General features: G+C 42.0%; 1 protein-coding gene across 1 annotated transcript in view; it reads left to right on the top strand.

The window, feature by feature from the left end:
- Positions 1-13281, top strand: part of TARS3 (threonyl-tRNA synthetase 3) — a 69325-nt gene extending 56044 nt beyond the window's left edge. The window contains exons 16-19 of the mRNA XM_060617836.3: positions 5731-5835; positions 9896-9968; positions 10942-11056; positions 12328-13281. Coding sequence (XP_060473819.2) covers positions 5731-5835; positions 9896-9968; positions 10942-11056; positions 12328-12476 — 442 coding nt within the window. The 3' untranslated portion in view covers positions 12477-13281. The remainder of the gene's footprint in view (positions 1-5730; positions 5836-9895; positions 9969-10941; positions 11057-12327) is intronic.
- The last annotated feature ends 1945 nt before the right edge of the window (positions 13282-15226 follow it).

Below are 15226 nucleotides of genomic sequence, written 5' to 3'. Positions count from 1 at the left end.
GTCTGGGAGGTCATAAGTTAACAGCTCTGCTCGGAAAGCGGGAAGGCTGGAGGACAAAGGGAGGAAGAGCTGCTGAGCCCCCGGACGGCAGAGCTCAGCTTGGCGGGGAACAAAGGCGCCAGCGCCATCTCCCCCGCCCATCCCCCAGCCAAAATCCCAAAGGGAACCAGTTCTTGCCAGGGAACTTGCTCGCTCCTCCGCGCAAACACCCAACTCTGTGCTTCTGCGGAGCCAAACCTCCGGCAGCGGATCTGACTCCCTCCCGCTGCCACAGGGCCCCTCCTGAAGTGGATCACCTAAGGAGAAGCGAGCTAAGCCTGCCCCTCCAGCCCCCGTGCACCTTGCCTACCCACCCCAGCTAATACGCCAGATCCCCAGCAACACAAGCCTGGCAGTGTGCAAGTAGCCCAGATGGGACACGCCACCCCACAGTGAATCCCGCCCCTAGGAGAGGGGAAGAGAAGGCACACACCAGTCTGACTGTGGCCCCAGCAGTGGGCTGGGGGCAGACATCGGGTTGGACTGCGGCCCCGCCCACTAACTCCAGTTATACACCACAGCACAGGGGAAGTGCACTGCAGGTCCTCACCACGCCAGGGACTCTCCAAAATGACCAAACGGAAGAATTCCCCTCAGAAGAATCTCCAGGAAATAACAACAGCTAATGAACTGATCAAAAAGGATTTAAATAATATAACAGAAAGTGAATTTAGAATAATAGTCATAAAATTAATCGCTGGGCTTGAAAACAGTATACAGGACAGCAGAGAATCTCTTGCCACAAAGATCGAGGGACTAAGGAACAGTCACGAGGAGTTGAAAAACGCTTTAAACGAATTGCAAAACAAAATGGAATCCACGATGGCTCGGCTTGAAGAGGCAGAGGAGAGAATAGGTGAACTAGAAGATAAAGTTATGGAGAAAGAGGAAGCTGAAAGAAAGAGAGATAAAAAAATCCAGGAGTATGAGGGGAAAATTAGAGAACTAAGTGATACACTAAAAAAAAATAATATACGCATAATTGGTATCCCAGAGGAGGAAGAGAGAGGGAAGGGTGCTGAAGGGGTACTTGAACAAATTATAGCTGAGAACGTCCCTGAACTGGGGAAGGAAAAAGGCATTGAAATCCAAGAGGCACAGAGAACTCCCTTCAGACGTAACTTGAATCGATCTTCTGCACGACATATCATAGTGAAACTGACAAAATACAAGGATAAAGAGAAAATTCTGAAAGCAGCAAGGGATAAACGTGCCCTCACATATAAAGGGAGACCTATAAGACTCGTGACTGATCTCTCCTTTGAAACTTGGCAGGCCAGAAAGGCTTGGCACGATATCTACAGTGTGCTAAACAGAAAAAATATGCAGCCGAGAATCCTTTATCCAGCAAGTCTGTCATTTAGAATAGAAGGAGAGATAAAGGTCTTCCCAAACAAACAAAAACTGAAGGAATTTGTCACCACGAAACCAGCCCTACAAGAGATCCTAAGGGGGATCCTGTGAGACAAAGTACCAGAGACATCACTACAAGCATAAAACATACAGACATCACAATGACTCTAAACCCATATCTTTCTATAATAACACTGAATGTAAATGGATTAAATGCGCCAACCAAAAGACATAGGGTATCAGAATGGATAAAAAAACAAGACCCATCTATTTGCTGTCTACAAGAGACTCATTTTAGATCTGAGGACACCTTTAGATTGAGAGTGAGGGGATGGAGAACTATTTATCATGCTCCTGGAAGCCAAAAGAAAGCTGGAGTAGCCATACTTATATCAGACAAACTAGACTTTAAATTAAAGGCCGTAACAAGAGATGAAGAAGGGCATTATATAATAATCACAGGGTCTATCCACCAGGAAGAGCTAACTATTATAAATGTCTATGCGCCAAATACCCGAGCCCCCAGATATATAAAACAATTACTCATAAACATAAGCAACCTTATTGATAAGAATGTGGTCATTGCAGGGGACTTTAACACCCCACTTACAGAAATGGATAGATCATCTAGACACACAGTCAATAAAGAAACAAGGGCCCTGAATGATACATTGGATCAGATGGACTTGACAGATATATTTAGAACTCTGCATCCCAAAGCAACAGAATATACTTTCTTCTCGAGTGCACATGGAACATTCTCCAAGATAGATCATATACTGGGTCACAAAACAGCCCTTCATAAGTTTACAAGAATTGAAATTATACCATGCATACTTTCAGACCACAATGCTATGAAGCTTGAAATCAACCACAGGAAAAAGTCTGGAAAACCTCCAAAAGCATGGAGGTTAAAGAACACCCTACTAACGAATGAGTGGGTCAACCAGGCAATTAGAGAAGAAATTAAAACATATATGGAAACAAACGAAAATGAAAATACAACAATCCAAACGCTTTGGGATGCAGCGAAGGCAGTCCTGAGAGGAAAATACATTGCAATCCAGGCCTATCTCAAGAAACAAGAAAAATCCCAAATACAAAATCTAACAGCACACCTAAAGGAAATAGAAGCAGAACAGCAAAGGCAGCCTAAACCCAGCAGAAGAAGAGAAATAATAAAGATCAGAGCAGAAATAAACAATATAGAATCTAAAAAAACTGTAGAGCAGATCAACGAAACCAAGAGTTGGTTTTTTGAAAAAATAAACAAAATTGACAAACCTCTAGCCAGGCTTCTCAAAAAGAAAAGGGAGATGACCCAAATAGATAAAATCATGAATGAAAATGGAATGATTACAACCAATCCCTCAGAGATACAAACAATTATCAGGGAATACTATGAAAAATTATATGCCAGCAAATTGGACAACCTGGAAGAAATGGACAAATTTCTAAACACCCACACTCTTCCAAAACTCAATCAGGAGGAAATAGAAAGCTTGAACAGACCCATAACCAGCGAAGAAATTGAATCGGTTATCAAAAATCTCCCAACAAATAAGAGTCCAGGACCAGATGGCTTCCCAGGGGAGTTCTACCAGACATTTAAAGCAGAGATAATACCTATCCTTCTCAAGCTATTCCAAGAAATAGAAAGGGAAGGAAAACTTCCAGACTCACTCTATGAAGCCAGTATTACTTTGATTCCTAAACCAGACAGAGACCCAGTAAAAAAGAACTACAGGCCAATATCCCTGATGAATATGGATGCAAAAATTCTTAATAAGATACTAGCAAATCGAATTCAACAGCATATAAAAAGAATTATTCACCATGATCAAGTGGGATTCATTCCTGGGATGCAGGGCTGGTTCAACATTCGCAAATCGATCAACGTGATACATCACATTAACAAAAAAAAAGAGAAGAACTATATGATCCTGTCAATCGATGCAGAAAAGGCCTTTGACAAAATCCAGCACCCTTTCTTAATAAAAACCCTTGAGAAAGTCGGGATAGAAGGAACATACTTAAAGATCATAAAGGCCATTTATGAAAAGCCCACAGCTAACATCATCCTCAACGGGGAAAAACTGAGAGCTTTTTCCCTGAGATCAGGAACACGACAGGGATGCCCACTGTCACCGCTGCTGTTTAATATAGTGCTGGAAGTTCTAGCATCAGCAATCAGACAACAAAAGGAAATCAAAGGCATCAAAATTGGCAAAGATGAAGTCAAGCTTTCGCTTTTTGCAGATGACATGATATTATACATGGAAAATCCGATAGACTCCACCAAAAGTCTGCTAGAACTGATACATGAATTCAGCAAAGTTGCAGGATACAAAATCAACGTGCAGAAATCAGTTGCATTCTTATACACTAACAATGAAGAAACAGAAAGACAAATGAAGAAACTGATCCCATTCACAATTGCACCAAGAAGCATAAAATACCTAGGAATAAATCTAACCAAAGATGTAAAAGATCTGTATGCTGAAAACTATAGAAAGCTTATGCAGGTAATTGAAGAAGATATAAAGAAATGGAAAGACATTCCCTGCTCATGGATTGGAAGAATAAATATTGTCAAAATGTCAATACTACCCAAAGCTATCTACACATTCAATGCAATCCCAATCAAAATTGCACCAGCATTCTTCTCGAAACTAGAACAAGCAATCCTAAAATTCATATGGAACCACAAAAGGCCCCGAATAGCCAAAGTAATTTTGAAGAAGAAGACCAAAGCAGGAGGCATCACAATCCCAGACTTTAGCCTCTACTACAAAGCTGTCATCATCAAGACAGCATGGTATTGGCATAAAAACAGACACATAGACCAATGGAATAGAATAGAAACCCCAGAACTAGACCCACAAACGTATGGCCAACTCATCTTTGACAAAGCAGGAAAGAACATCCAATGGAAAAAAGACAGTCTCTTTAACAAATGGTGCTGGGAGAACTGGACAGCAACATGCAGAAGGTTGAAACTAGACCACTTTCTCACACCATTCACAAAAATAAACTCAAAATGGATAAAGGACCTGAATGTGAGACAGGAAACCATCAAAACCTTAGAGGAGAAAGCAGGAAAAGACCTCTCTGACCTCAGCCGTAGCAATCTCTTACTCGGCACATCCCCAAAGGCAAGGGAATTAAAAGCAAAAGTGAATTACTGGGACCTTATGAAGATAAAAAGCTTCTGCACAGCAAAGGAAACAACCAACAAAACGAAAAGGCAACCAACGGAATGGGAAAAGATATTTGCAAATGACACATCGGACAAAGGGCTAGTATCCAAAATCTATAAAGAGCTCATCAAACTCCACACCCGAAAAACAAATAACCCAGTGAAGAAATGGGCAGAAAACATGAATAGACACTTCTCTAAAGAAGACATCCGGATGGCCAACAGGCACATGAAAAGATGTTCAACATCGCTCCTTATCAGGGAAATACAAATCAAAACCACACTCAGATACCACCTCACGCCAGTCAGAGTGGCCAAAATGAAGAAATCAGGAGACTATAGATGCTGGAGAGGATGTGGAGAAACAGGAACCCTCTTGCACTGTTGGTGGGAATGCAAATTGGTGCAGCCGCTCTGGAAAGCAGTGTGGAGGTTCCTCAGAAAATTAAAAATAGACCTACCCTATGACCCAGCAATAGCACTGCTAGGAATTTATCCAAGGGATACAGGAGTACTGATGCATAGGGGCACCTGTACCCCAATGTTTATAGCGGCACTCTCAACAATAGCCAAATTATGGAAAGAGCCTAAATGTCCATCAACTGATGAATGGATAAAGAAATTGTGGTTTATATACACAATGGAATACTACGTGGCAATGAGAAAAAATGAAATATGGCCTTTTGTAGCAACATGGATGGAACTGGAGAGTGTGATGCTAAGTGAAATAAGCCATACAGAGAAAGACAGATACCATATGGTTTCACTCTTATGTGGATCCTGAGAAACATAACAGAAACCCATGGGGGAGGGGAAGGAAAAAAAAAAAAAAAAAAAAAAAAAGAGGTTAGAGTGGGAGAGAGCCAAAGCATTAGAGACTGTTAAAAACTGAGAACAAACTGAGGGTTGATGGGGGGTGGGAGGGAGGGCAGGGTGGGAGGGAGGGCAGGGTGGGTGATGGGTATTGAGGAGGGCACCTTTTGGGATGAGCACTGGGTGTTGTATGGAAACCAATTTGACAGTAAATTTCATATATTAAAAAAAAATAAATAAAATAAAATAAAATAAATATAAGATAAGAAGATAAAGTTATTACTGAATCTTAAGAAAATACATAAATGTATAATTTTCATTTTTAGTAAGGATGGAGATGATAAGAAGAACCCTGTGATCATTCATCAAGCCATTTTGGGATCAGTGGAAAGAATGATAGCCATTCTCTCAGAAAACTATGGGGGGAAATGGTAAGTGATATGGAGAAAAAAGCTATATGTCTATTATTCTTTTTTTAAAAAGTTTATTTATTTTGCGAGAGGCAGAGATTGTGAGGGGGTAGGAGCAGAGAGAGAGGAAGAGAGAATCCCAAGCAGGCTCCGCACTGCCAGCACAGAGCCTGAGACACAGGGCTCGAAGTCACAAAACCGTGAGATCATGACCTGAACTGAAACCAAGAGTCAGACACTTAACCGACTGAGCTACTCAGGCGCCTTTTATTCTTAAATATCATGTCTAACAAGATAAGATTACTATGAAAAAAATGGTGGCTCCTGCCTTATAATTAGCAAGTATCCAAACAGCAAATAATCAATTCTTATTGAATCTTCCAGATCAGGAAACCAAAACAAAGAAAACAAAGGCACAATGACTTAAAACTGCATCATTTGCCTTTTTGGGAACTCGGTACAATTAAAGAGTTATCTTTATCAATTCCAAGCCCTTCAAAGATCTAGTTGCATCTGGACACTGAGAGTACCACCTCTTGCTGTACGACCATCCCTCCTTCAGTCCATGTTGTTTACCTAATGGGGGCGCCCAGTCAACGTTAGAAGAAAAACATTTAAACCTGGTTCACAAATGGCTCTGAACAATACTTTGGCACAAACCTAATAAGGCCAGACAGCTACTGTAGCACGGTGCCACTTAGGGATGACATGTGGAAGGGAAATGCCCTCAAGTGCAGGAATTTGAGTGGTACATCTCTTAGTCCTCTTCCTCTGGAAGGAAAAATGGCCAGAGGTGTAGATTTCCACTGATGCATGGGCTCTGGTTACTGCTCTGGCCACAAGCTCAGAGACTTAGAAGTAATTGGATTGGAAAATAGATGACAAGTAGATTTAGGGGAGAGGAATGTGGATATTTGCTCAGAATAGGCCATGAAGTTGGTGGTGCCCAGTCCAAACCTGAGGAGTTTAATATTCAAATATAGGAGGACCCATTCTGTGGTTACCATCAGCTTCCATCTTCCCCTAGTGACCACTCAGTGGTTCATGAATGAAGCGGCCACTAGGGGATATGGGTTCAACAACATGAGCCTCACCAAGTTCCGTCTGGCTATGCCTCTTCCGAGGATTCAATCTGCCATCAGTAGTGATCAATCCTGATCGCCGGTATGGAACCATAACCCAGGGGAAAAGTCAGCTTTCTGGATCCTTTTCATCATGCAAGGACCAGTGACTTCTCCTTGCTGGCAAAGATACCAACTCTGGATTTTGCTTAGCTCTTCTTTCCTGCCATACCTCTGACAACAGCACCATATAAATACTTACTGAGCCTTGACTGTCAGAAACACAATAATCCTTCTGACCATGGAAGTAATTTTTTAGCAAAAGAAGTAAGTCACTGAGCTGAATTGTGGGATTCGCTACTAGGGAATTGCCATATCAGCAGTCAAGGCACCAGCTGGCAGACGACATGTCTTGTGATGGCATGTCCTATGGCATGTGGAAATGCTACAGCCCAGCAACCACATGGGACATCTTTGCCTCCCATCTATGTTTAAGAAATTAGGGGCACCTGGGTGGATCAGTCAGTTAAGCATCTGACTTCAGCTCAGGTTATGGTCTCACAATTCATGAGTTCAAGCCCCACATCCAGCTCTCTACTCTCAGTGCAGAGCCCACTTTGGATCCTCAGTCCCCTTCTATCTGCACCTCCTCCACGCTCTCTCTCTCTCTCTCTCTCTCTCTCTCTCAAAAATAAGTAAACTTAAAAAAAAAAAAGAAATTGAGATCTGCTGTTAGAGCTTAGTTCTATTTTAGTCCTGTTCTGCTGTCGCTGGGCACAGTCCCTGCAGCTCCCACCATTGACACTGGGCCCTGGATGCTACTGCTGGCGTCACTGCCTCAGGTCCCTCCCAAAGCTCCATGTCTCTGCATCACCCCTGCCAGAACTGATTCCCTATAGTACCTCCCTCCATGTGCCACTCTGTCCCAAATCAACATGCCATGCCTGCACATGCCAGGTCACAGGCCTGGACTCTAACATGTCTAGGGAAGCTGGGAAAGCAAATTTCTGAGCAGGCAATACAAGGTGGGAAATTCTCCAAGCAGACGGCTCATCCAAAGGTCCTGGGAAGCCAGAGTCTGTATATATCCCTGAGGTTTTATTTGTGACCTTAGAGAAATGTACTCAGGTATCATGGGGTGTCCAAGCTGTTGAAGTTACAGATAAGCCAAAAACATAGATATGAGTATCCACGCTACCTAAGTATGAGTTAACATGTCGATATTTCTTTCCAGTTGATTGTTTTAAATAGTTTTAATGTAGGTGGGAGATGGTGGTGTCTTGCTCTCAAGTAGTGGTGGTGAAAAGAACTAGTGGAATCAGGAGATGGTGCCATGCACTCAGTGTGCTGTCCTGCATTGCCCAGACTCAGGGCACAGGCTCTTCAGCTCATCAGTCAAGAGTTCAAGACATGTGCCAGAGTTGCGGTGAAAACCTCCCCAAGATCTCACAATAGCAATGGTTAAAATGTGGCTCCCCTGGGGATGGGGTGGGGACAGAGCTGTCTTTCTGTGTTTTATCATGTGTATTATTATTGCTTTATCATACATGTTACTTTGCTTTTGTAATTTAAGAATAAATATATAAATGTGTATGTTCATAAAGTGCCACCGGCTAATAGTCCCCACTGCACTTACTTTCACCTTCAAACAAAATACTGATGAAGAAATATTTCCCACAATAAACAATACTTAGGGGCACCTGGGTGGCTCAGTCGGTTAAGCATCTGACTTCGGCTCAGGTCATGATCTCGCGGTCCGTGGGTTCGAGCCCTGCGTCGGGCTCTGTGCTGACAGCTCAGAGCCTGGAGCCTGTTTCAGATTCTGTGTCTCCCTCTCTTTCTGACCCTCCCCCGTTCATGCTGTCTCTCCCTGTCTCAAAAATAAATAAATGTTAAAAAAAATTTAAAAAAACCCAACAATACTTATACCCAACTTCCTATATACATATATATATACACACACACACACACACGTATATACGTGTATATATATGTGTGTGTGTGTATATATATATGTACACATACACATACACATATATGTATAATATATATATTTTTATTTCACTTTGAGATCATTATAGATTTATAGGTAGTGGTAAGAAGTAATAAGAAAGGTCCAGCATACCCTTTCCCCAGTTTCCCCAATGGTAACATCTTACAAAACTGTACAGTATCATGACCAGGAAATTGACTTTGATGCAGTCCACCAGCCTTATTTAGTTATTTAGGTCTTCCCAGTTTATGTGCATTTCTGTGTATGTGTGTGTTTAGTTCTATAAAATTTTATCAGGGTACCCAGCATCAGTCAAGATATAAGACAATTCTGTTATTTATGAGGATTCCTTGTGCTACCAATTTATTGTTCCATACCTTCTCCCCCACCCCCTTCATCATCCTGTGACAGCCACTCATCTGTTCTCCAAAATCTCCATGATTTTGTCATTCCAAGAATGTTACATAAATAGAATCATACAGTGTGCAAACATGTGGGGTTGGCTTTATTCATGCACTGGAGTTCCCTTGAGATCCATCCAACTTGTTTCAAGTATCAGTGGTTGGTCCCCTTTTATTGCTGGTAGTGTTCCATGGTGTGGAACCATGTGAACCATGTGACCATTCATCCACTGAAAGAAATTTGGAGTGTTTCCAGTTTGGGGCTATTCTAAGCAAAATTGCCATGAACATTAGTGGGAAGGTTTCTGGGTGAACATGTTTCCATTTCTCTTGGGTGAGGGCCTGGGAGTGCAGTTGCCCAGTGGTACAATAAGTGATGGTTAGTCCTTCCTCCCAGCTGCTCCCCTGTTCTTCCCTCCCTGTCCTACCATAATCCCTAGCTTCTCCTCTTGTCTATGCTGTTCCTTTTTAGCTCTCTGTATGGTTTAGTTTACTTTCATATCACTCTACTGAATCTGCTCTCTCGTGAAGTCTTACTTATAAAGAAAATCTTTGGTTATTTTTTAAATCACATAATAGATGATCATCATTAGATTTTGAAAATATATATTTTATATATTTTTCAGGCCTTTCTGGCTATCTCCTCGTCAGGTAATGGTCATCCCTGTGGGGCCAACTTGTGAAAACTATGCACTTCAGGTAAAATCAGAGACAATATAAAGTACATAATAATCTCGGCATGTAGTCTGTGAAGGTTATTGACTTGGAATATTATTCATACCTTAAAATACTGCATAACTAATACATTACTTTAACTACCCACATTTTCAGTAATTGAAAGTAACATCTGAATCATGTCTGTGTGGCTGGATTAAAACTATTTTATTTCTTAATGTTTTTGAGATTGGGATTTTATTATTTTTGTGTTTTTGAGAGAGACAGAGGGTGAGCACGTGGGGTGGGGGGAGGGGCAGAGGAAGAGAGAATCTTAAGCGGGCTACATGCCCAGCACAGATCCTGACTCGGGGCTCAATCTCATGACCATGAGATCATGATCTGAGCTGAAATCAAGAGTCAGATGCTCAACCAAGCCACCCAGGCACCCCAAGAAATTGGGATTTTAATACATCTCTCATACTTAAATTATTCTTTTCCACATGGCTCTGTTAAGGAAGATACTTATGTTATCTATTGCCACATAAGTTAACTCCAAACCTTAGCAGCCTGAGACAACATTTATTATCTCATAGTTTCTGAGAGTCAGAACCTGGGAGCAGCTTCACTGGGTGATTTTGGCTCAGTGCCCCTCACAAGGATGCCAGTGGTGCTATCAGCCAGCCAGGGCTGCAGCCTTGTGGCTCAATCACATCATTGTTGGAGGCTTCAGTTCCTCACCACATGGGCTTTTCCAAAGGTTTCCTGAATGTCCTCCCAACATGGCAGCTGGTTTCCCCAGAGGGAGTGATGTTAAAGACGTGGGAGCTGAAGTCTTTTAATCTCCAAAGTGACACACCCTCACTTCTGCCCTTCTCTGTGGTCACATCGAGCAACCTGGTACAAGGTGGAAGAGGTGACGCAAGGTGTGAATGCAAAACGCGAGGATCCCGTGGGTCCTCTCGGAGGCTGGCTACCACAAATATTGTAATAATGAAAGTGTTTCATTTTCTTGTAGGTATCCAATGCATTTTTTGAAGAAGGATTCATGGCTGACGTTGACTTAGATCATAGTTGTACACTAAATAAGAAAATACGAAATGCGCAGCTGGCTCAGTATAATTTCATTTTGGGTAACTTAAGTTTAAATTTTATCAAATGCTTGTTTTTTCACTCTAATTCTGAAAAACAAAATGGTATAACTGTGTGAATATAGTATAACTACATGAGTATGGTATAACTATGTGATTAAGACAATTTGATTGTTACGTATGCACCAAGAACAGTCCATGGTGTTCTTGGTTATTTGTTAGTATTACTAGCAGTAGTTAATATCGCAAACCAACAACAACAAAAAAAAAAAAAAACGTGAAAATGATTGCATCAGTAGAATTACGCTCTTTGTGTGTCAGCCATGTGACAGGCCTCAAATATTCTCCTTTGCTTTTCTGATTTATTACAAATCTTTGGGATTAAACTAATGAGTGGGAGAGAGTCCAAATTTAAGATATCAAAAGAAAAGAATTTAAGTGAAAAAGTGTCCTGAAGGCATATGAGTACTTGGATGAGCATCTAAAATTTTGACTTTAAAATGAGTCAGAAATCAAGAGAAACTGATACCGTATTCCTCCAGGCATGATACTGTTATCTCAAGTTGAAAGATTCTGTAGAAGGTAAAGTAAATACACATAGTGTTGTCCTATCAGCCATTTGTCATTGAAAGTATTTGTGTATTAGGTATTGTGATGTTTCAGTCAGTCTCCTTCTGGTGACAGAACTCTCACAATGACTTAGACAAAGACAGAATTTATTTGGAAGTGTAATGAAGTACCTCATGACATGGAAGGTAGAATTAAATAGCCAAACCATTAGAAGACTAATTGGAGCAAGCTGGTCAACTAAATCTCTTCATTTCTGGCCCTTACTTTGCTCTGGGTCTTTATGTTTTTCTTGAATATCTACTTTATTCCCCTTAACTGGTGACCTATTTCTTCCTTCTACATGACAAGAAACATGCCAGCAGATTCTGGCATCATCCCACTAAGGGGCACTAGAGAGAAATTATTTTTACCTACATTTCTGAAAATTCTGGTTGTCTGGTTGGGCATGGGTCTGGTGCCTCCCCAGATGCCATATGGAGTCAGGGGGTCTGTAAGATCTCCCTGTTCTGATTTGTACCCTAAGACCACAATATATGTTCTTGCAAGTGGACAATAAGGAGAAGGGGTTAGAAGTCATTCCTCTTTGAAGGGTTTACTATCAGACGATGACCTCATGGTCATTAGACTGATAATTAGTGATTAATACTGAAGAAGAACTCAATAAGATGTGTCATGTGACTGTTGACTTAATATTTATTATATCATTTATTTAAAATAGGTTTATTTCCCTTTCTTTTCCACAGTGGTTGGAGAAAAGGAAAAGACGAATAATGCTGTAAATGTTCGAACCAGAGACAACAAAATTCATGGAGAGATTTCTGTAACTTCTGCCATTGATAAATTGAAGACTCTCAAGAAATCACGTACACTAAATGCTGAGGAAGACTTTTGAAATTCTTCCTTGTTCTTGCTTCTATGTAACCTTGTTTTGAACCCTAAAAATGCATTTTTCTTAATTATCTTTAGTACTTCTGAGAACTTTTGACCCACTGATGGATGGGCTCAGTGAGAAAGGAGACAATGAATGAGTAGCTGATATTAAAAGTTTAATTCTTTAATGTCTCTGAAGCTAGTAAGAGGACAAGCTTGGGAAATTCTTAATTTCCTAAATGCCTTGAAAGACTTAAATGGGAAAATATTATTCATTGAAAGAGGGGAAATACTGGGATATGAAGATTATGAGATATTATTGCTGAGACTGGGTTTTCAAACAATAGGCTTCAAATAAAAATCTGCAAAGCTTTTTTAAATATAAGGGATAATCTTATTTTCTAGTAACTTTACACCTCAGGTATTTTTATGGTTGTCTTACTAAAGTTCACATTGAAACTTTATCTCCAAAATTGGAATCATCACTTAACTAACCAACAACCTTAAAACAAGAAGCTAGTACTAAATACTGGATTACTGACCAAGGACTCTGAACTTCAAATTCAGTGTTGTGGAATCTACTGTTGTTTGCAGTATAGGTTAAGAGTTGCTGTTTGAATGCTTCTAATTGAAAATCGAGCCTTATTCATTGTAGAAAAAATAAATTCCTATATAGAATGCAGCACACAGTGTTTCCAGTATTTCAGCCATTGGCTTATAAGTAAGCAGCTCCCCTAGAGTTAAATTGCTTTTTTGATGAGATGATGTATTACTGATTAACACATTCGGTTAACCTGAAAAATAAAACTGTCGGTTATTTTTTATAAGTTTTTTTTTTTTAACGTTTATTTATTTTTGAGAGAGAGAGAGAGAGACAGAGTGCAAGCAGTGGGGGGAGGGACAGAGAGAGAGGGAGACACAGAATCCGAAGTGGGCTCCAGGCTCTGAGCTGTCAGCACAGAGCCTGAGGCGGGGCTCGAACTCAACAGAGTGCAAGATCATGACCTGAGCCCAAGTCGGACGCTTAACTGACTGAGTCATCCAGGTGCCCCAAAACTGTCAGCTATTTTATCAGCAAATGGATTCTTTCGGGAATAGCAGATAATTATAATTTGGGACATTTTGCTATGGCAAAACCATACACAGGAGAGAGGGCTGTTTTTTTATAGAGCAAAGGTGGGAGGCGGAATTGGGAAGGACTGCTATAATCAAAAAGTCCATTGGAGTAAACTGGGAGCTTCAACTGTAGTGGCTTTTCTTTAGTGAGTTGTGACTGCTTCTCATTGGCGGGGCTGTTGCAGCAAAGAGAAAATCTTCCTCTTGCTGGGGTAGCAAAGTATAGGTTCTTCCTGTTGGGAATGCAAGGTGCCTCTCTTGCAGTTGGGTGTGTAGTCCATTAGGAGTGGTAGGGCATAAGAGCTGGCCCTTCTGGCCTCCTGACTCCATCTTAAATACAGTTCCCTTTAGTCAGTTTCACAATGTAAATGGAGTTTTGCTTTTAACTGAGAGGAATACCTTACTGCTCAGAACAGGATTGAAATAGCTTTATGCCAATAGAGAATTTAGCTACCAATCAAGAAGTATTTACTGGGTGCTTATTTGGCTAGGTGCTGTGCAATTCAAAATAAATTGAAGACATGCTCTCTCTTCTCAACACATTTATTATTTAGCATCCTGAACAGTTAAAAAACAAAACTGCAATTTATATCAAACCTGTATAGTGCTGAAAGGTGTGCAAATTGTGTGATATAGTTTTTAGGGTAATATTTATTAAGGTCTTATTGTGTGCCAGCCACCATTCAATATACTCTTTTCATTCATCGAAACTGGCTAGTGAGGAAATGGGGAGTCAGAAGGCCCCCAAAAGAATCTCGTGCCAGGTGGATAGAAAAGGGGAACGCAGGTCAGCAATACAGGACAAAGAACGCTGTGACAAAAATAGGTACAGTCTGCCTTATGAGCACGCAGGGAGCCAAAGTCCTGGGGTGCAGCTCCCCTCCCCAAGGCTGGCCTTCACCAGGGAGGGGATCATGCTTTGGACCCTCCTTTCACATCCCAGGGTTCTTGTCCCAGTGCTTCTGGACCTGAATCCTTGACAGGTATACTTACTGTCCTCTCCCAGGCTCTGAGGAACTTCCTGGAAGTAATGTATGTCTTTAAGGAGTTGGCTAGTGATGAAACCAACAGCTGACCAGAGAGAGATGCTAGCTGGGCACTGATCAGGTCGGCAACACAGGGAATGGGGGTCCTTTTGGGGCTGCCTGCCACACCCTGGGGGTCACTTCCCCAACTGGGTTTGTGCCACAGTTTCTTCATCTGTCAATAAGTACCTTTTCAGTATGAAATCAAACACGTCATCAAAACCTTCGCAGAGTACCGAGCACAAAGCAGTTTTCAACCTCACAGCCAGCCCATATAAATGGTGGTCAACTTCCCAAATTTGCCCGCCTCTGATTGCAGCCACTTCAGGTGTGAATTTCGGTCCCGGGTGACGTTCGCCAGTCGCTAGCCAAGGAAGGCGAAGCGAGCGCCTCGTCCAGCGGGCATGGGGAAGCAAACAACCTCTAGGCGTCGCGACCTTATCCCACCTCCACCCCAGCCCCGGGAACCCTCCGCCCAGTCCGCCGCGGGACACTGAAGTCCGCGCGCACCGGCCAGACGCCAGCTGCCGGGCCCAGCCGAACCCACGCAACGCCCGCCGCGCGCCTGCGCCTTGGGCTCTCCGAGGCCGCGCTCGCACACGCCCCTACGGCGCCCGCGCCGGCGCCCCGC

The sequence above is a fragment of the Panthera onca genome, chromosome B3 (genome assembly GCF_046562875.1).
Source record: "Panthera onca isolate mPanOnc1 chromosome B3, mPanOnc1 haplotype 2, whole genome shotgun sequence".
Lineage (NCBI taxonomy): Eukaryota > Metazoa > Chordata > Mammalia > Carnivora > Felidae > Panthera > Panthera onca.
This window is presented reverse-complemented; position numbering and strand designations above follow the sequence as displayed.